We start from the raw sequence: 20,765 nt of genomic DNA on the forward strand, positions 1-20,765 counted from the left end.
GTGTGTGTGTATATATATGTGTGTGTGTGTGCGCATGTGTGTGTGTGTGTGTGTGTGTAGAAGCTGCTGTGTGAGCTGCAGTGTACCTGTAAGACAGGAATGCAGCTGTTGAAAGCTTTTGCTGATGTCGGCACCAGAGGCCTCACCAGAGGCACCAAGAGCTGCTTGATAAACAAAATGAATACAATGCTTCCCATCATTATTCTTCTCTACTGGGACTCTGCTTCTCCACTACCTCTTTTTTTTATTTATTTGTTCTTTCTTTCCTGTCTCTCTCTCTCTCTCTCTCTCTGTCTCTCTCTCTCCCCCCCCCCCACTTCCATCTTTCCCTTCCTTTCTTCACACACCTAAAAATAGTTTAACCATTTCCATTTGAACAGTCTCGTGGATTTAGATTTTTTTTTTTGCTGTTTTTGTCCATGATATGGATAACTACTCAGAGTTTATGCCTGAGTGTAAATATTTAAGGGAAGGCATCCTTCCTGTATTTGGGTAATCATCCCGTATTTTAACAGAGAAAGAGAGAGAGACCGTCGGTGATAGACAGCTGCAGCTTTCTAATGCACATGTGTTTACAACTGTGGGTCATCAGTACACAGCGCTGAACTCACGTTAACCTTCTCTTAAACCTGCCCCCCCCCCCCCCTCACACACACACACGCCCTCCCCGTGCCTCCCCGAAGCTCCTTTAAAAGAGCTTATTAAACCACAGAGATGGTGGGCGGTGCATTCTGTATCGGAGGAGCGGCAAAAGATGTGTTTAATGCTGTCTGAAAAAAACGAGAAATTCATGACGAACGCGTCGACGCACAGCACAAAAGGGCCGGCTTTGAGGCGAACGGCACGTGTACGTGAGCCACGTACGAGATCTGTTACTCCTGCAGACCTCTGAACCGAGCGACCCTGTAACCACATGAAGGTCAAAGCCACAGGTCGGGACAGAGGCAGCCCCACGGACAGCTCCTCCATCCTCTCCCTACCCCACACACAGTCTCTCTGTCTGCAGCGCCGAGAGCGGGAATGCTGGCAGGCAGCTGGGTGGGCACCTGTGCTCGAAGGAGTCCAGTGTGCCAGACAGTCAGTCAGAGAGCAAAGCGGGTGTGTGTGTGTGTGTGTGTGTGTGTGTGTGGGTTTGGGGGCAAGAAGCTGCTTGTGCTGTTGGAGACTCATATGTAGCTGCCAGGCTAAGACTAGAGTGTAAATAGCTGGCACTCTTTAAAGTGTCCTTGTCACAGGCTCTGTTGCTTGATGTGACACTTCCTCTTTTAGTGCGTTGATGCTAGGCCGGAGGAGGAGAAGAGAGAGAGCAGGAGAGAGGGAGAGAGGGAGGGCAGGAGCAGGCGGGAGGAGAAAGAAAGCATGAAGAGGACTCTTCTTCCCTCAGGGAGATTTGCAAGCGAGAACCCTGACTGTGAACGACAAAAAAGATTGTCATTTGTGTTTGACAGATTGTTCAGACAGCCTTGTTTCTGCGAGAGTTGCACTTAGCAGAGAAATGGGTGTTCAAAAGAGGAAGTTTGGAGCTTTGGGATATGCTACTAACAGCCAGGGTTGTAGCTGAAAGGGAGCTTCAGAGAATGACAGGCAGAGGAGACGTGTGTGTGTGTGTGTGTGTGTGTGTGTTTATGTGTGTGTGTGTGTTCCTGCATGCATGTGTGTCTGTGCATTTGTGTGTGTGTGTGTGTGTGTTCCTGCATCTGTGTGTTTTTTAACTAGACTCCAGTCGACTGACTACTCCTTCATTCAGAAAACACCTACCAGGATTTTTGACTGTACTGCCCTCTACAGGCCAGGTCTGTATGTGCAGGCAGTAAGAACCACATCTTATTTCTGGAGCTTCTCTTTGAACCTCAGCCCCTAATGCAGGGTCAGGACCCAGCAGAGCTGGGCAGCAGTAGATGGACATGCCTAGGGATAAAACACACCACTAAAGTCATGTAAAAATAACACCAAAGCTTGAGTTTGATGTGCTCCTTTCATGTTTCCTCTGTTCTTTGTTCTTTCAATGGGTCTCTGTTCTCATTTTGTGTTGTGTTTCACTGTGGCTGTTGTTTCTTGTTCTTGCAAATTTAAAGCATTTGTTTTCAGCTGTGAAATACAGCATAAAATGAATTTGCTTTTGATTTGATTTAAATCTTGCTCTAACAGCTTTTTTTTTGTGTCTGTTTTAAAGCATTTCTAAATGTGTTTTAAATAGATTCATCGCTTTTCTTCCCCCTCTTAGCGTCTCTTGGCTCTCAGCTATCAGGTTTTATCATAGTGTTTGATTCTTTACTCTCGTGAAGAGCCATGTGTCTTAATAGACTTATTGAACAAATCAACAGATCTAAGTGGCAGAGCTGACCTGAGGAACCTGGACGGCCCAGAGTGACTCATGGGAAACACATGCTTCACACACAGTAAAATTATATCTGACATGGCTTAAAGTGGCATTACCGTTGAGTGTTTAATCAGTCATTAGTATGCTTGTGTTTTTATCTTATTTATTTATTTGTTTTCAGACCTAAACTGATACCCTTTCCGTTTGGGTTATCCGGTCAATGTGGCTCCACCAGAGGGCAGTGTTCTTGGCCCGTGTGTGTGTGTGTGTGCTTGTGTGTGTGCGTGTGTGTGTGCGTGTGTGTGTGCGTGTGCGTATGAGTGTGTGTGTGTATGTATTTGTGTGTATGTGTGTGTGTTTGTGTATGTATATGTGTTTGTGTGTGTGTGTGCGTGTGCGTGTGCGTGTGCGTGTGTGTATGTGTATGTGTGTGTGTGTGTATGTGTAGAGATGAGCTCATCAGATAGGCGATTAGATAGATGTGGCTCATTTGACTGGGCTGATCCTGAGCAGAGGCTGACCCACGGCTGGGGACCAGTGTGTTTATCTGTGTTTGGCTTTCTGAAATTCACCACTGACAAGAGAACTAGAGATAATGGATCAGACAAACAAAGCAGACACGAGCTTCTTTCATCTGCCAGAGGGAAAAAAACACACAACACAGAGAACAGAGAGCACAAATTAATGCCTAGATTAAAGTCATTACTCACAATCCACAGTGTTGTAAATTATTTATGTAGGACTGTGTGTGTGTGTGTAAGTGAACGCATGCGTGTTTGCATGCACATGTCTTTGTGTGTGTGTGTGTGTCTGTGTCTGTGTGTGTGTCTGCACATGCTACTATATATGTGTATGTGTGTGCACTACATTAATAGCGAAGACCTTGATTGGAGCCTGCTGGCAGCCCCTCAGAGAGCCTGCTCTGTCAACAATCAGAGCTGATTAGCTGAAGACGGAGTGTGTGTGTATGTGTGTGTGTGTGTGTGTGTGTGTGTGTGTGTGTGTTGTTTAGAGTTTGCCTAAGCCTTTTGCCTTGTAACCTGCTTTCAACGCTGCCAGGGAGCACGTGAGGACCAGAGACGTGCTTATGGGTCAGACAGCAGATGGAATGGAAGCTCTAGACCTTGCGTGTGCGTGTGTGTGGGTAGGCGCGCGTGTGTGTGTGAGAGCGTGAGCGGTTTCAGTGTCAGGTGTAAATCAAGGAACTGTGTGAGACAGCGCGGCTTCGTTTGATTGGATTTTCGACCTGTTGGCTGCCTGATGCATTGGCACGGTGACAGGTAGCACGAAAATGGAGGTAAACTTCGTGACCTGTTAGACGCACTCTGGTCTGGTCTGTTCTGGTCTGTTCTGGATTACCGTGACTGGACGACAGGAACCACAGTATGTCCGTTTACCTAGAGATAATCCTTATAACTGTGTCCTAAATTAGATGTTTCACTCTCATGGAATAGAACAGCCATAGGCATCTCCAGCAGAGAATTTGGTAGGTGTAAAGTGAGAGCTCTGTTATGTAAAGTCTGGGTTTTTAAATGATTTATTTAATTTTTTATTTTTTATTTTTTTTTTTTTAATATACGGTACAATAAACAGCTTCTGAAAACCTCTAAGGAGAAAGAAATGATGCATGAGATTAGCTTTAAACTGGGTAAACAGAGGTAAAAATGAAGTGTGAGTGTGAGTGTGTGTGTGTGTGTGTGTATGTGTGTGTGTGTGTGTGTGTGTGGGTTGGGTTATGTAGCACTGGGTCAGTTAGACTGGAGGAGTACTCAGTTGTCTGTATCTGGGGAGAAGTCATGGAAATTAGTCCACAGGATATGAGATAAGTGTGTTTGTGAATTGGGAACACTCTTGATAAGGAGCAGCAGAAGTGAATCGTCTGTGTCTGTTTTGGCTTGCTTAAAGGTGACCCAGAATCACCTCTGGTTTTTATGTTTCCACAGCCCACATGTGTAAACTCATTATTTAAGCGTAGACAATTAAAGGCAACTTCATAACCCCAACCATCTTCCAAATAAAGTTAACACTGCTTTTGTGTGGCTTGTGTAATGCATATTCCTGTGTACACTGTGCCCATGTAGACCTCACTAGCCATTCAGTCACCTTGCTTAAGACTGTTAGACGTTGCTACTCCAGCCTGCTGTGCGTGTGTGTGTGTGTGAGAGAGAGAGAGGGAGAGAGAGAGAGAGAGAGAGAGGTAAGCACCTTCTCTAATTGCCTTGACCCTTATAGCTAGATTTACCTTGCTCTCAGTCTCCTGCAGACATTAACAGTAAGCTGTGTGAGATAGCGATGTGTTTGACTGAATGAGGACTGGGGCAGAGTTCTGAGAAGAGGCGAACGGGCAGACAGGTTTGACAGACGCCGTCTGGCCCAGTTTAACTGCACTACAGACACTTCTTTAAGTCGTAGGCTCAGCGTCGGGTCTCAGACAGGACCGGGACGTCGGACGACCAAGCCCTGAGATGTCGTCAGTGCTCTAGTGTTTTTCCCTCTGTCCATTTTAATGTGGTGACCAAAACGTATTCTGTTTTTCTAAGCATACAGTCCGTGGCCAAGGAGCTCTGCGACGTATGACAGCAATATTTCACCCTGTTAATTGTCTTAAAATGAGGAAAACTCGTAGTAGAGTCATAAGCCGAAGTGGACAAACGGTGTTTCTGTAGTATTCTACACTCCTTCTGTTATGTCTTGTCAGGTTTTTTTTTTTTTACTCTGTACTACTAGTTTATAAATGGTGAACAGTACATGGGCACATAGCCATAAGTGACTCTTGTGCTGAGTCCATCTGTTTTGTTCTTCTGTAATTTTGAACATTTTTTAAATTATTTTGATTTTTTTTTTCTCCTCAGTACCGCACTCTTTATCTGCGCTTGGGTTCTGAAGTCTTCAAACACGTTTCTATCGTGGCAGTTTTTTTTGAAAGCATCAAGTTGAAACGGTTCCAGTTTTAAAGTGGTACCAGTCTGTCAATTCAGTGGCTTGGAACAGAATGAAAGAGTTAGGGAGAAGAAAGAGGAATAAAAAAAAATAATAGAATTAAAGGATAGAGTCGGGGGAAGCATAATAAAGTATGGTTTTCCCTGCTTTCATCTTTCCATAACAATAATGTTGTGAATGAGAAGTCAGGAAGCACCCAGTGAAGAACATGAAAGACAGAGAACAGGATGGGCTGGAGTGGGCTTTAGGTCTCGTCACTGACACACCGCAGGGCTCTGTGGATAGAGCCTCCACACTCCCCTCTTTCTCTCTCACACACACACACACACACACACACACACACAGTCCCCCCTACTCTATCTTTCTTTTCTCTCTTTCTTTCTTTCTTGTTCTCTCTGTTCTTCTCTTCTCTTCTCTTCTCTTCTCTTCTCTTCTCTTCTCTTCTCTTCTCTTCTCTTCTCTTCTCTTCTCTTCTCTTCTCTTCTCTTCTCTTCAACTGTGTGTATGTTGGAGTGTGCCTAAGGTGTAGCTGTTTCGGTTAGGTCTGCACCCCTCCATTCCCCTCTGCTCTGTGGGTCGGGGGCCCCGATGGGGGCGGGGGTGAGGTTGGGGATTGGGGGTTGGGAGCGGTTGAATTGAGGAAATGGAGCATCATGTCTCTGTTGGCTTACGTCAGGACCGACCCCCCCTGCAGCTGTTGGATGTGCTCTTTAACTTTCTCTCTCCCTTTCACACACACACACAGACACACTTAGAGAGAGAGAGACACACACACACATATGCGCACTCTCTCTCTCTCTCTCTCTCTCTCTCTATTGCATCCGACCGTCAGCAGCCACAGCGTGACAGGGGGTGCATTTTGACTGAAAAAGTCCCATTAATGCTATTTTAACTGACTCAAGAGTGTTGGTCTGGCTCATGAAGTTCATGGAGACTGAATTACAAACATGCATGCACTTAGTGGTAGATTCAGTTTAAGCTATATATTGCCTAGTATAAAAGTTATGTGTTTTTTGGGGTTTATTCTTATTTTATCTCATTGACCTAAAATATCCTCTATGATTTTGATGCTAAGGGAAAATGGACAGAGTTAGAGCTTTGTAAAATCTTCAGGAAAGTAGAGCACACTTAAATTACTCCTCTTCCCCAACAAAAGCTCTGCAGCAGAAACCTGAAGATTGAAACCTGTAAACATGTGAATTATTTCTTTTTGTTTTGTTTATTGTCTTTTTTTTCTACATTTTTTTTTTTGTTTTGTTTTGTTTTTTTTTTAAATCAAATGTGACCTTTTTATAATTTCAGTTATTATTTTAGTCCTGGGTTCCTTGAGATTCTCCATCTAAAAAGAATTCAATCATTTTTAGTCATCAGATTCTTTCTTACTCTTTAAACGGATGATTAAATCCGCTCACTTGTTTGTTTTCAAACCCCCGCCCCCCCTCCTCTTTTTTTTCTTTCTGTTTTGCTGTTCCACCTCTCTGTCTCTCTGTCCCTCTCTCTCTTTGCTTCAGCACTTCTGAAGCTTAGTGAGGGGGCGGGAGCAAACCGTGTGCTGTGGCCACTCCCCCTGCCCCTAAGCCACCCCTCCCTCCAACTGCCGCTCGTGATGGTTCAGTCCTGCTTTGCATAAGTTTTCTTTGAGTACGTCCATGTGTTTAGGGCCGGGACTGGAGGAATTAGTCCCCACTGAGCTGCTTGGATGTATGTGTAGGGAGAGAGTTTGCGTTCTGCTCTTGTTGTCTCCTGTGCTCTGAAAACCACACACTTGCTCGATTCGTCCTCTGAACTGCGGAAAGTCATCATGTATTGCGCCTACCCTGTGCCAGGAATGGGCAGCAATTCTTTAATGTATTACTACAATGGCAAGTCGGTGAGTAGTTTGTTTCTTTCTCTGAGGAATAAAGGTAGATACAGAGACGTCTGTATGTAAGTCTCTCTGTGTAAATCATTACATTAATGAGGTGTATTGTCAGGATTAATGTTGTGTAGTAAGTGATGTGGCAGAACAACTTGGCGAGTGCGAGTGTGTGTGAGTGTGTGTTTGTGCGCACGCTCCGGAGTTGTAGTCTTGCTGTCCTGTGTCTGTGTCTGGGCTGCTGACTGCTTTTTTCCATTGCCTCAGTTACAGCTGTGTGACTGGTTATTTCAGCGCGATTTCATTTTAGGTGCATATGTATATATAGGATATAATATATATAATATATTATAATATATATATATATATATATATTTATATATATATAAGAATAATTTCTCCCCCAAAGAATTTCAGAGTGGCATTGAATTAAAGCTTTTTTTTATTTTTTAAACTCTGTCAACACAGCTCCACTGTCTTGATAAAACTGAATGTGAAGAGTAAACAAAATGATGTTGCTTTGAGATCACTTGTGATAAATAACTCAAGAGTTTCGGTAATTCATCCATTTTAAAACGGATGTATTCATAATTTCTTTAAAAATTTTGGGTGCTTTGAACTTGTACTTGTTCTCATGTCTTTGCCTCAGAATTGACGTATTTGTAGCTGTAAATTGATTTTCTCTGGCCGCCTGGCTCAACTCTTAGACGGGCTTGAGATAATCAGGAGTGGGAGTCTGGGAGTGATTAAGAGAAAGAGGCTGTCTGTGGAGGTTCAGCTTTCCTGTTTGCACATTGAGCTCCAAGCACCAGTGTTGCTGTTATTCCATCTGTTTTTAATCACAGCGGCATTCCGCGCTCTACAGGGAGCCTGACGGGATCCCTGCACCTCTCCGTTACCGCTCCTTTGATTCCCTCTTACTCTCAGAGCTTTATGACATCGTACCTGCGTGCGCATATGTGTGTGTGTGCGTGTGCGTGTGCACGTGTGCGTGTGCGTGTGTGCGTGCGTCTTTATTCCGGAATTTTCTCTGACGTTCTGGCAAGGAACGGTGTCACAGATGTAAAAGCAAAGTGAGGTGCTGCGGCTTGCCACTTGTGCTGAATAAAGGATGTGATAGAAAAAAAAGACAGACAGACAGACAGACAGACAGAGGGAGAGAGAGAGAGAGAGAGAGAGAGAGACAGAGAGAGAGAGAGAGAAAGTAAAGGTTCCACCTACTTCCTTTCGAGTAAGCGGCGGTTCCAGACAAAGCAAAACATTGAATGAAGCATACAACTTCAGTCAACCCCCCCCCCCCCCCCTCACCCAAACCCCCACCCCAAAACAAACAAACAAAAAAAAAAAAGAAAGAGAAAGAGAGAGTTTTCAGCTTGCTTTGCTAGTGCTCCAGTCTCACACAAAAACTCAGGAGAATTCTCCATCTGTTTACTAAATTTCAGAACTAGCCTTGATTTGATTTAGTCATCACATTTATTCCCTTAATACTCTTAGCACATTAGACTGATATATTATTCTGCCGCGTATTTCACACCTAGAAAAAGGAACCGTTTGAGTTTTATCGTCACCCATAGCTCTGAGCTCTTGTTTAGTTTTATGCCAGTGAAGGATTCACGTATTTGAGGTCAGTTCGCTCAGACCACTGCTAGCTTTCCTCAATACCCTATTATGTCAATCCCCCTTTGTTCCTGTACCACAAAGAGCACTTTGATCTTTTTATATGATCTATTTCCAGCCTTGAATTTCAGACCGAGAGAGAGAGGCTCACGCAGAATTAGGAGCATGTGGCGTGTTTGGGTCAGGGTTGAACGTTATGATTCAAAACAGACACTGAATGCCCATTAAAACGTTCTGTGTCTTGTTTGTCTTTTTTTTTTTTTTTTTTTTTTTAATAATGAAATGAAAAGATAGATGCCATGGATAGTTAGTGTCATTCCAAATAAAAGTGGCATTGACTTGTTTGAATGTGGAGCTGTTGCCATTAGCTTTACGGTCAGGGCCCCGTAGTGCAGACAGTGTAAGTCACTTTGATATGGGCTATTTATGAAGTGTGAGATGTGTTTCTCCCCCCCCCCCCCCCTTTTGAATCCTCGTTCTCAGCTTAATTCACATACTGGAAAAGATGTGGAGGGCTGGGAACCTGTTTACCTAAGGTGTTGGCTTTTTCCTGTGTCGAATCCCTCATGTGAAATTCAGTTTAGATCTCATTAAAAAAAAAAAAAAAAACATAGAGCGAGAGAGATTCATAAAATCACATTAAGCACCTAAAGCAAAACTTCTGGCTGTGTTAAATTTGACATGTTGCAGGAAAGGAAAAAAAAAAAAAAAATCCCAAAATTTGTCAGAGGAAATATTTTACCTCAGGCTCATTAGGGGAGAAAAAGGAGAAGAAAAGTTGAAGCGTTTGCCCTTTCGGCGTTGTTTTTCTCCGTCCCGCGGCGGCTTTTACACCTTTACCTTTTGGGCAGGAGCGTTTCACGGTTGACTTTCCATCAGACTCGGACTCTAAAACATGTAACATGTCCCATCAGGACAGAAGAAGGCCATGTAATGGGGGCCTATTGTGTTAAAGCAATGCGCTTTCTTTCTAGGATGTGTTAGATCGAAGCTGAAAAGAAAAAAGCCCCCGGGCTTGAGTTGAATCCAACCCCAGTGACGTGCAGAGACACGGTGTTCTGTTGTCACTAACAGTCTTTGGCTTTGAACTTCTGCGTGCGGGTTTGTATGTGTGTGTGTATGTGTTTGTGTGTGTGTGTGTGTGTTTTGTTGATGGAGTTTTTTCCCTCCTGTTTTGTTGGCCTGGTTTTCCTTCCATAATCATTTCTTTTTTAGAGGGGGAGTTGTTTTTTATGGTTGTCATTGAGTTTATCCGTTTGTTGACAGTTTAATGGTTTTTCCATGTGCTGCTTTGAATGAGGTGGAGTTCAGATCAAAGGCAGGTGTGACAGCCAGAGAGATTTGTGGGTGGGTGTGGGAGAACTCCTCAACCAATCACACCAGTCTCCTTTCATATTTTTTTTTTCCCACAGCTCAATCCCAACATCTTCAGTCTGATGAAAAGCGCTTCTTTGACAGGGTTTATTGTCACTACGTTCACCAGTGGATTGTTTGTATCTTTGTTCATGTGCAGATAGTATTTGCATAGATGAAGAGGCAGCGTGTGGACACTCACTTCTCTGTAGAGTTGTGTTTTGACTAGGGAGGACAGGGTGACTGACGGCTCTTTAATGAATATCCTCGTCAAAGGAAGCGCTCTACCACGCTCACTCTGTTCTTACTCTCCCTTGGCGGCCAGAGGAACTGGGGTGCCTGATGTGTGTGTGTGTGTGTGTGTGTGTGAGTGTGTGAGTGTGTGAGTGTGTGTGTGTGTGTGTGTGTGTGTGTGTGTGTGTGTGAGTGTGTGTGTGTGTGTGTGCGCGTGCCGGTTTATTAACGGCTAGACTGGTTAGCTCGGGGTAAAGAGGACAATTAGCATTATCCTCTGCCATATGCTGCCCATTGAGACTGAGCCATAGACAAAGCCTTAGCTTCAGCCCTTCGCTAACCTGGGATCAGGCCAGGGAGTCCCTCAGCCGTGGGTCACATGTGTGAGCTGGCCTGCACTGCCCCCCCCCTCCCCAGACACACACACACACACACACACACACCGAATGTTTAAAGCAGACCGGAACAGAGCACAGTCTCAGCCAATCATACGGCTCAACACTGTAGCCTCAGCGAATCACCCAACCCCCCCTACTTAGAGCTTAGAGCTCAGGGAACACACGTGCACACACTCTGATGTTGTGGTGAATGTAATGTTAAGTGTGTAGTTATTCTGGAATTTTTTGTGCAGCGAGATCTAAGTGTCTTTTTGTCTGAGCGTGTGCACGTACCTGTATTTGCAGCTAACCTCCACTACCATTAATCGGTTTCGTCTGTCAGCGTCTTTGGGGAGGTTGAAAACACCTGACCAAGAGACTCAAATTTATCAGACCTGATTAAAGAAATATTTATATCAGCGTTCATTAGCTTGAATGATTCAGAGGTGAGGAAACAGTCCAGGCAGTCTCAGTTAAATGTGAAACATATTCCCCTGCATTCCTCACTGTGTGCCATACAGCCTCTCTGTCCATGTGGTTTGTGTTATGCAGATTGCTCATTAAAACATGTTTTTGCAATCAGGCCCTGAAACATCTTTTGGACTTTGTGGAGCAGGTTTAGCAAAGAGACTGGTATAGCGCTTGGATCTAGGACTAATCTGTTTCGCTACATGGGACAAAAAAAGGAGAATATCTTCACTTTTCTTTTTTCTTTTCTTTTCTTTTCTTTTCTTTTCTTTTCTTTTCTTTTCTTTTCTTTTCTTTTCTTTTCTTTTCTTTTCTTCTCTTTAGTTTTCCTTTTTTCTTTTCCTCTCTCTCTCTCTCTCTGTGCCATGAGTACATGGTTACTGGTGAATGCGGGCTGAATAAAGTCAGACACCACAGTGCTGGGTTTTGCACTGACATTAATGTCTCTTTGATCCCCTTCTCTCTGGGACGGGCAAAAAGAGAGCCGCTCTCTTCAGCTGTCCCCGCCCCGTCTCACCCAGGAACTCCTGAAATACGTTCACACTCACACACACACATACACACACACACACACACATTTTTACCTATTTGATGCACTCCATCTGTAGTTTGCAGTGTTTAATGGGGACACATGTGGATCAATATCATTACATCCCAATTAAGGAATAAACCAGTCTGAAATGCAAACAGGCTCAGCTAATCCTCCCCTCTCTGTACATCATCATCCCCAAATCAACCAGCTGCTACATGAAAAGGATGCAGAATTGACAGTGTGTGATAGCGTAGTCGTTTTTGTTTTTGTTTTTGTTTTGAATTTTTTTTCTGTGGAAATCCGGAAGCCTTGATGTTTATTTTAGAGGATTAATATACAGTTCTCAGGATGTTAAAACTCATGAGTCATTTTTTTTCTTTTCCCATTTTCATCAGAACTAATAAATAGTTTTTGGAGAGTGAATGCAGGTTGCATGGTACTCAAAAAAAGACTGAAAGGTTTAAGAAGGATTTGTTTTAACGATGCAGTCCTTTTTCAGTATGTTGTTGTCATACTCCTCTCTTGACCTGTTTGTCTTGTCTGTGTCTCCCCCTGTGTTTTACAGGTGTACGCGCCGTCTCCAAACTCAGATGATTTCAACAGAGATTCTCCCTCCTATCCGTCGCCCAAACCACCCAGCAGCATGTTCGCAAGCACTTTCTTCGGTGAGCGAGCCTCTCCTCGACCGTTCCTAACCCCTCAGTCCGACAGCACCACTACCTCTCTGCCCCCTTTATTTACACCGACTGTCTTAGATTAGTATTCATTTAGCCATTACTGAATTATAATTATACCTCATTAGAGATAGTAGTGCCCTGTTAGACTCAGGATCCCAGCCATTGTGCTGACTCCTACATGCAAGACTAGTCCAGGGAGACCCTTGAGGCAGTCAGACCTCATTGGATTTGAAATCTGTTTCCTTCTTAGTCAGAGCTGAGGATAGTTGTAAGTATAGACCAGTTCATTTAAACTCAGAAAACTGGACTGTAATTGTAAACACAACGGACTGTCAGCTCTCGCCTCTTGTAGGACTCATAACTGAGTAATAAACTGGGTGATACTTGAGTCTCTGTTTTTATGTGAATGCTGGAGAATTTGTGTGTGTGTGTGTGTGTGCGTGTGTGTGTGTGTGTGTGATTTTTGTGCTTGTGGTTTTAAAAGGAGCATGGAGCAGAACTTTTTGCAGCTGAACGGGGGGTGGGGGGGGGGGCTCTGTTATGTCAGCTGTGTTCTGCGTCTGTGCTCCATCTAAGCCATAAGGCCAGACGCTCTGAGGAACCCGTGTGTGTGTGTGTGACTCGGCCTGGTCTGCCCTCAGTGCTGAATGCCTGTCGGCTTTTTCTCTAAGCTTTGATGTCTTCCTCTCTGTGTGTTTATGTGCACAAAGATGTCATTGTCTTTCATGGGAACAGAGTTAGCTTTCTTAGCGTGTTTTACATTTTACAATTTCTTGATGTGAAGGAGCGGAGATGGCAAAGTAGGTCAAAATATTTCTTTTTCATTTCGTCACTTAGATGGGACCCACGGTTCCTCAGACCCCTGGAACTCGTCCAATGGGATCAGCCAGCCCGGCTACGGCGGAATGCTGGGAGGATCATCATCTCATATGTCACAGTCCGGAAACTATAGCAACCTGCACTCACATGACCGTCTGGTGAGCCCACACCCCTAGAACAAACTATCAGACGGTTAAACTCTGACCTTCTACTGCATTATCTAACCAAACGAAGTTTGAGTATTCTTTGTTTTGTCATTTAAATACCGTACACTAGTTCAGTATCAGAAACACAGATCTTTGCAAATTCAGTGACTAGGTTATACATGATCATTTCTAAATGAAAATGAGCGAAGTGAAATTCAGGGGTTTCTGCCAAATGTTCCAGCAGAGCACTTTCTCCGTACTCCCCTGACTTCATCTCGCTTTAGGTTTTTTTGGGGGTTTTTTTTTGTTTTTTTTTTTTCCTTTGTGTCCACAGCGCATTGTCCTTTTCTCTCTCTCCGTCTGACCTTTTTAAATCTGTCGTTTGCAGAACTACCCGCCTCACTCCGTCTCTCCGACAGACATGAATCCCAGTCTTCCTCCCATGTCCAGCTTCCACCGCAGCAATGCCAGCACTTCTCCCTTCGTTACAGCCTCCCACACTCCGCCCGTCAACACCACCGAAGCCGCAATGGGTATGCCAGTTCACACACACACACACACACACACACACTCACACACACACACACACACACCAGCCTCGTGGCCCCTCCTTTTAATGCCTTAGATTTATTCAGAGATCTGAAGGACCCGATCGTTTCACGTCACCTTTGTTGGTCGTTAGTTCTTTAAGACTCAGATGGAATAAACAACGAGTCTCACGTCAGACATTTTTAATATGCCATGCCTTTATCTCTTGTTAATGCCTGTCTGTGTAGTTATTTTTAATGGGTGTTTTGTATTGTGTGACATCTCTATCTAGCTGCTGCCAACCGGGGGAACCCGACTGGAAGTTCACAGACTGGTGATGCTCTGGGCAAAGCCCTTGCTTCGGTGAGTGCTGTTTATTCTCACAGTATTCCCAGTCAAATTCCCAGTAAAACGAATGCCATTAAATAGGATCGGGAGCTATATAGATATTTGTACAAGTCTGGTTGTAATACACAGGAAACATAGAGACTTGTGCATATACCTATGTCTCAGCTTAACCATTCTGGGATTACACTGATCTTGATGTATGGATTATGCTGATGGTGAAGAATCTGAATGTAAACCAGTTTCGATGTTGCCCAACTCAGAATGGTTTGATGTTACCAGGAACCCCTGCGTTGAACTGGTGTTTGAGTGTCAGCCGAGATTACCCCCTCCCCCTCCCCCTCCCCCAAAGTCATGGAACTCTTAAGACTCCAAAGGGGGACACTTGTTCTCGCGCTGGGCCGGAAGAGGGGGTTGGGCGTTTTTTTGAGATTCTGAGCTGAACATTGTCAGATTGAATAAGGTCAGGGGATGTGTTTGTGCATGTTTTCGGATCTAAGCCTGGATAATTGTAGTCTTAATCTGGGGGAGTACGCAAGAGGAAGGAGCAGTGCGTAAAGCCAAGCCAAAGCCTATGGATTATACATTGGTTTGGATAAAGACCTCTAGGCTAAATGTACCATTTTTCTAAAGTGTCTGACTGAAACCTAAGCCCATGGTAACCCTGACGACTTGTTTAGTCCACATTAAGTAGGGATGAAAGCGGTTATGAAGAGTATGACCAGTCTGCTGCGGGGCATGTATTGACAGTTCACTGGTGTATTTAATAGTTTTCACCCCACGGTCAAAAACAGGAGTTGTAGTTTGAAACACATTTCCTCAACACAGCTATTCCCATCTCTCTCTCTCTCTCTCTCTCTCTCTCTCTCTCTGTGTCTCTCTCCCTCTTTCTCTGCTTCCAAACCCACCCCAGCACAGCACAATCCTGAGAAATTAAATTCCTCTAATAACTTCCCTCCTTCCTTTGATAGAAAGGGAAGGGAGGAGAGAAAGAAAAAAAGAATGTAATAAGACTCATTCGGGTGAAGTTGGCTGCCCACAAGTGCACACTCTGGCACACACGCACAAATAGAGAAGAGAGAGAGAGTGTGTGTGTGTGTGTGTGTGTGTGTTGTGGGGGGGGGGGCGGGGGTATGATAATCGCAAATTAAGTCTTTTTGTATTCACAGACTCAATTCTATTAGCATGACAAAGCTGTGTTGAAATGGACACGGTTCGGCCGGGGGTGAGGCGAGAGGCGGAGTCGAACGGAGCGTGTGCGTGTGTGCCGAGGGGTGCTGCCGCTTCGTGGGTCGCCCCATTGTAAGGCTTTTGTTCTGGCTCCCTTTAGACAGGGCGTGCTTATTGGCCCCCTGCTGGCTGCGGGGAGCGTGACTGATGAGTGGGTGGGGCTTGGTTTGTTGCCGGTAAAATTAGGCGTGTTGCCGCGTTAGCGCAGCAGAAGTCGTTGAGGACACGGAGAATGGGCAGCCTGATCTTACGGGGTCAGAAGCCACGGCCGTAAAGGAACTCAAATTAAACCAAAAACACAGACAAAGGAGTCGGCCAGTCCGGCCCCAGTGCTGTTTGGGGTTTTTTTTTTGGATTTGCACTTGTGATTTGTCCTAGTGGTAGGATTTCTCCAACAGGAGTGGATGCCACAGAGTGTATGCGTGTTCAGCAGGTTCTCATTTTAACATAAAAACATCATTATAAAAAAATAAATAACAACAGGCTTATTCCAGCCCTCAGTCAGATGCACTTACCAAAGCCGCAGCCTGGATTTACAGAGTTGATTGAAACATGGAAGTGTGGCATTTAGGATTTAATAAGAAGATTAATAATGATAGTAACTGTGTTTTGATGTGTTCTCTGTTATTTTTTTTTCTTCTTTATTTATTTATTTTTTAACTGAAATGGGTTTTGTGATCCCCTAACAAGTACTACTGTCTCAATGCTTTAGCGTAGCTTCCAGTCAAATCCGCCTGGATATGCCGCTGTGTCCTTGCTAATTATACCGAATCAAAGCTCTAATACTCCACTCTCTATCCTCGGATAAAATTCCCTTTTATAAGAAATGAGAAAAATTGAATGTGGTTCTTAATCCTGCATTTGTCTAAGCAAACAAAAAAAAAAAAAAAAAGTAAAAATCCCTGCAGGAACTGTGTAAAATGTAATGTCTGTGCTTAAAAGACACATCCTGCTTAACACCATCAGCATGTTAATCCTGGAACAGCACGCAGGCTATTTACGGTGATGCGAGACGTGAACCTGGGACGTTTCTCAGGAACTGAAAGCCCCTCTCCCTCGTAGCGCCTCTCTGTTTATTGGGCTCCAGACGGAACCTCACCCAGGCTAGGTAATAGGCAGCCAGGGGGGGCTAGCCCAGTGCTTTCATTAGCTTTCATCTGTAACAGGGTTCTGCGTGAAGGATAGCTGAGGGAGAGAGAGAGAGAGTGGGAAACTCATCAACTGTAACCAGCTCCAAAAAATTTGGATTAATGACAAGTGAATCCCCTTTCCTGTTTTCTTTTTTGCCTGTCGCTTTTGTCTTCTATCACCCTCTCTCTCTCTCTCTCTCTCTCTCTCTCTCTCTCTCTCTCTCTCTCTCTCTCTCTCTCTCTCTCTGCTCTATTCTGTATTATGACTGACTTACATTAAGTAAATGCTGTGACCATGTAAATGAAATTTGAGGACCGGAGTCAGCTGTGATGGAGGGAGCGTTACAGGCTCTGTTGTAGTGTGGCCTTGTGTTTCTTTTACCCCTATTCAGCAGTAACAGGAATCTCTTCTTTGTTCTCTTAGGAGCCTTTCAGTTATATTGTGTCTAGTTATAGGACACACAGTCACGGAGGTGTGTGCTGTGACTCTTGAAGCAGGAGCAGGCACGTGCGTTAGGGAGGGGGGGTACGCTGTCGGTGTGGAGGTGTCGTAACGGGCCTCTCCAGCCATCTCAGAGGCTGTTAAAAGCCCATATGTATGCCCAGAGCAGCTTTACGGGCTCTCTGCTAGTAAAATCAGTTGAATTGATGAGGCGGTTTTTGGCATCGCACAAGCTGAGGGATGGAGACCGCGCCTGTAAACTGCCATGAGGGAGAAGACAGGTCCAGCTCTTAAAGGTTGCATGTGTTGTCTTCTTAACTCTGTCTCTCTCTCTCCCTCTCTCTCTCTCTCGCTCTCTCTCTCTCTCTTTACAGATTTATTCTCCTGACCACACCAGCAGTAGTTTTCCCTCGAACCCTTCCACCCCCGTGGGCTCTCCGTCCCCCCTGGCTGCCACGGCTGGGGCCTCGGCTCCCGCAGGTACAGTGGTGACGGCCAGCGGCCCCTCAGGAAGGGCAGGTAGAGCACCAGTCTGCCTCTCTGACTCCTCCACACACACACACACACACACACACACACACAGACACACAGACACACACACACACACACACACACACACACACTCACACACACACACACACACACTCACACTCACGCTCAAACTCACATTCACACTTACACTCACACCTACGCACAAGAGTGTGTGGACGAATGGAGTAATCTATGAACAAGTGAAGCGGTTAATTAACACATGAACCAGTGAGCAAATAACTGTACAAAACAAGTGGATCTAACAAGTGTGTGAGCAAACACATGGAGCGACTGAATTAACTTGTGTACTACTGGAAGAATGGGTGATTACTTTCAAAAGGCCTGTTTTTCACCGACTCAAATGACGTTAGCAGAGCCAGAGTGTAGTGCTGAGCTGCCGTAGAGCGGTGTGAGGCAGTGGAGTGTTCTCACAGATGACTGTTATCAGCCTGGCCTTTTATCAGACGGCACTCAGCGCTGCTGATGGTTATCTGACTGTGCTCCACCAGGGCTGCCAGGCTTTACCAGTCCAGCATACGCAAACATGCAAACACTCATCCACTCTGACTATGCAGAAGAGACACGAGATCAGGCTCTTTCAGCACCAGACTGTGTGTGCGTGTGTGTGTGTGTGTGTGTGGCTTGAGGGATTGAAAAAGATAATGCGCAGCTGGGAAGATTTTATCAATGGCTGACAGGATTGATACACAAGCAGACCGGGAGTGCCGCTGGGAATGTGAAAGTTATGAGATGCAGAGAGAGAGAGAGGGAGAGAGAGAAAGAGAATGAGTAAGAGAAAGAGAGGATATTGAGACAGGGATGGAGAGACAAATAGTAGAAAAACAGACAGGGACAGAAGTCGACAGAGGAAGAAAAAGAGATGCAGACAGAGGGAACGTGTGAGAGATGAGAAGAGAAAGAAACAGAGGGGTAGACACAGAGAGATAGTGGAGGGGTGTAAAAGAGAGAGAGAAACAGAGAACCAAAAAAGAGAAGAATGGTGAAAAGAGAGGAACAGTGACAGAGAGAAGGATAGAGAGAGAAAGTGTGTGTGTGTATGAAGGAGAGAGAGTGACAGCGAGAGAGGGATTGGAGAGAGAAAGAGACGTATACAGACGTCCTAGTCCGAGCTATTTTGTTGGCTTGTTGTTTTTGTGAGTGGGCAGTTTTGGCATGTGTGTTTGTGTGTGTGTGTGTGTGTGTGTGGTGATTTAGTGCCGACAGCTGTCTGTGTGTTGTCCTCTCCCTGTTTCAGCTGTTCATTTGGGTTCTGCCCACAGCTGTCCAACCCCCCCCACCTCAGACCCCCGAGTCTGAGCCAGAGAGAGCAAGGGACAGAGAAGGAGGTATGGGGGCTATGACTCAGCTGGGGAGGGGTACTCTAATTGCCCCATACTGAGGGATTCTTGCCCTACCCTGCCCTCTTCTTCTCCAACCGGGTTCTCTTTAGAACACACATAATGGAGATATCACACGTCGGGCATTCGTTTAGGCTTTGTCAGAATGCCTCTCTCAGCTGCTGTCATTCACTGAATTGCATTGTGGTTAAACTGATTGTAGGTGAATGAAGTGAGTTGTAATGTTTGATACTAAACCAAGTTTTGCTGATTGAAAATCACATATCAGCGCCATATCAATTCACTTAATTAGCTTAAATGTTAAGCGAACGCCTAAGAATCCCGTACACCCTCTCGACGTATTTGTTTGAAGTTTTTTGATTAGGAAAAAGGAGCTATTCTTAGAAGCGGGCGCATAATTCGCCGCTGTGATGTTTTGATTAAGCGCAAATACATCCATCTGGTTCCCTGGATTAGTTTCTTAACTCTGGCATAAGTACATTTCTCCTGCTGCCGGTGTTGTGCCAATTAAATCTCTTCCCCCACGTGTGCTCCAGAGGCCCAGGTTCATTTTTCAGCCCTGCCCGCTTACACGGGCTTTATGAGCTGGGCCTCTTTCATCCGCACCAGGGAAAAGAAGTTGATGCTGAGCACTGAGACCCTCCCGTTTCTTGCCCCAAAGTAATTTTTAATAGCCCAGTTAATTACGCCCTGCCTTTTTATTTTTTTTTCAAAGGAGGGTGGATGGGGGGGGGGGTGAGCCGTGCGTTAAGAGAAAAAAAAAAATCCCCCTACGTGAAAGAGGGTTCCTTGAATTAATTGTTGGAAAGTCCTTACCTAAACATTTCCAGGGCCAGAACCAGGAGATGGGGGAGATGAGATGATGGTGTTTGTTCTGAAGAGAGAGAACCGAAGCCATCTCTCCACGGCCTCCCTCTTCCTCTCTCTCTCTTTGACGCTCTCTCACCCTGTCTGTCTGTGAAAAACCGTAACTTTGACAAAGTATAGAGATGATAGAGATCATGTAAACAGGCGTGTAGGTTGTGCAGACGAGAGGAGGGGATTTCGACTGGCCTCTGCAGTTGAACATGGCAGGTTGCTACACTCAAGAGAGTCCAGGCCCGGGGGGCTGCCCTACAAACACAGCTTTATGTAAATAGCCCGTGACTCTGTTATTACTGTCAAAGCTCCATCAAAGACCCATTCTCTCTCCCCCTTTCTTTGTGTTTACACCACTGCCTTAACAAAACATGTTACTTCCTGTCAGAGTTTGTTTGGCAGTTTGTAAGAAGGGGACATGGTTTGAGAAGGGGTGGGGGGTGGAGAGGGGGGGTTATGATAAGTCAGGGTGGATTCCTTTTAGAAGCATGCTCATTTGGAGCCAGTGAGTAGACTGAATGTGATGCAGAAGACAGAAAAAAATAACTGATGTGAATTAGCCTGGGTCACACAGATCTCTCCCATTTTCAGCAATACACCACGCCAAAACCACCGTTTTCATGCATAAAAGGGTTTATTCAAATAGAATTTGTTTACGCTGTCACATCCACAGAAGTTGTTCTTCTCTCTGTGTGTGTGTGTGTGTGTGTGTGTGTGTGTGTGCTCTCTCTCTCTCTCTCTCTCTCTCTCTCAGACTTAGTCTCATTTGCTCACTCTCATATAATTTTTTTTTTAATAATATGGCGAGACAAGGTGCTGTTTCACTGATGTGATTCCATGAGTCATGCTGGCAGCTGGTTTCTGTGGGTGTGTGTGTGTGGATGTGTGTGTGTGTGTCTGTGTATCTCAGTATATTTATGCACATGTATGCATCTGTTCAGGGACTCAAACACAGTCTGTGAGCTTTGCATCAGAGCACTTGGATCTGGGACTCTCATCCTGTCC

The 20,765-nt window shown here is 45.0% G+C and overlaps 1 protein-coding gene across 2 annotated transcripts in view; it reads left to right on the forward strand.

Annotated features, from left to right (window-relative positions):
• tcf12 (transcription factor 12) overlaps positions 1-20,765 on the forward strand; it is an 85,035-nt gene that overhangs the window by 55,059 nt on the left and 9,211 nt on the right. The window contains exons 9-13 of one of the 2 annotated variants that reach the window (XM_030794449.1): positions 12,262-12,361; positions 13,211-13,350; positions 13,727-13,871; positions 14,159-14,229; positions 17,388-17,532. In XM_030794449.1, coding sequence (XP_030650309.1) covers positions 12,262-12,361; positions 13,211-13,350; positions 13,727-13,871; positions 14,159-14,229; positions 17,388-17,532 — 601 coding nt within the window. The remainder of the gene's footprint in view (positions 1-12,261; positions 12,362-13,210; positions 13,351-13,726; positions 13,872-14,158; positions 14,230-17,387; positions 17,533-20,765) is intronic. The other variant, XM_030794451.1, reaches the window with a different exon arrangement.

Source organism: Chanos chanos, chromosome 2 (genome assembly GCF_902362185.1).
Source record: "Chanos chanos chromosome 2, fChaCha1.1, whole genome shotgun sequence".
Taxonomy (NCBI): Eukaryota; Metazoa; Chordata; class Actinopteri; order Gonorynchiformes; family Chanidae; genus Chanos; species Chanos chanos.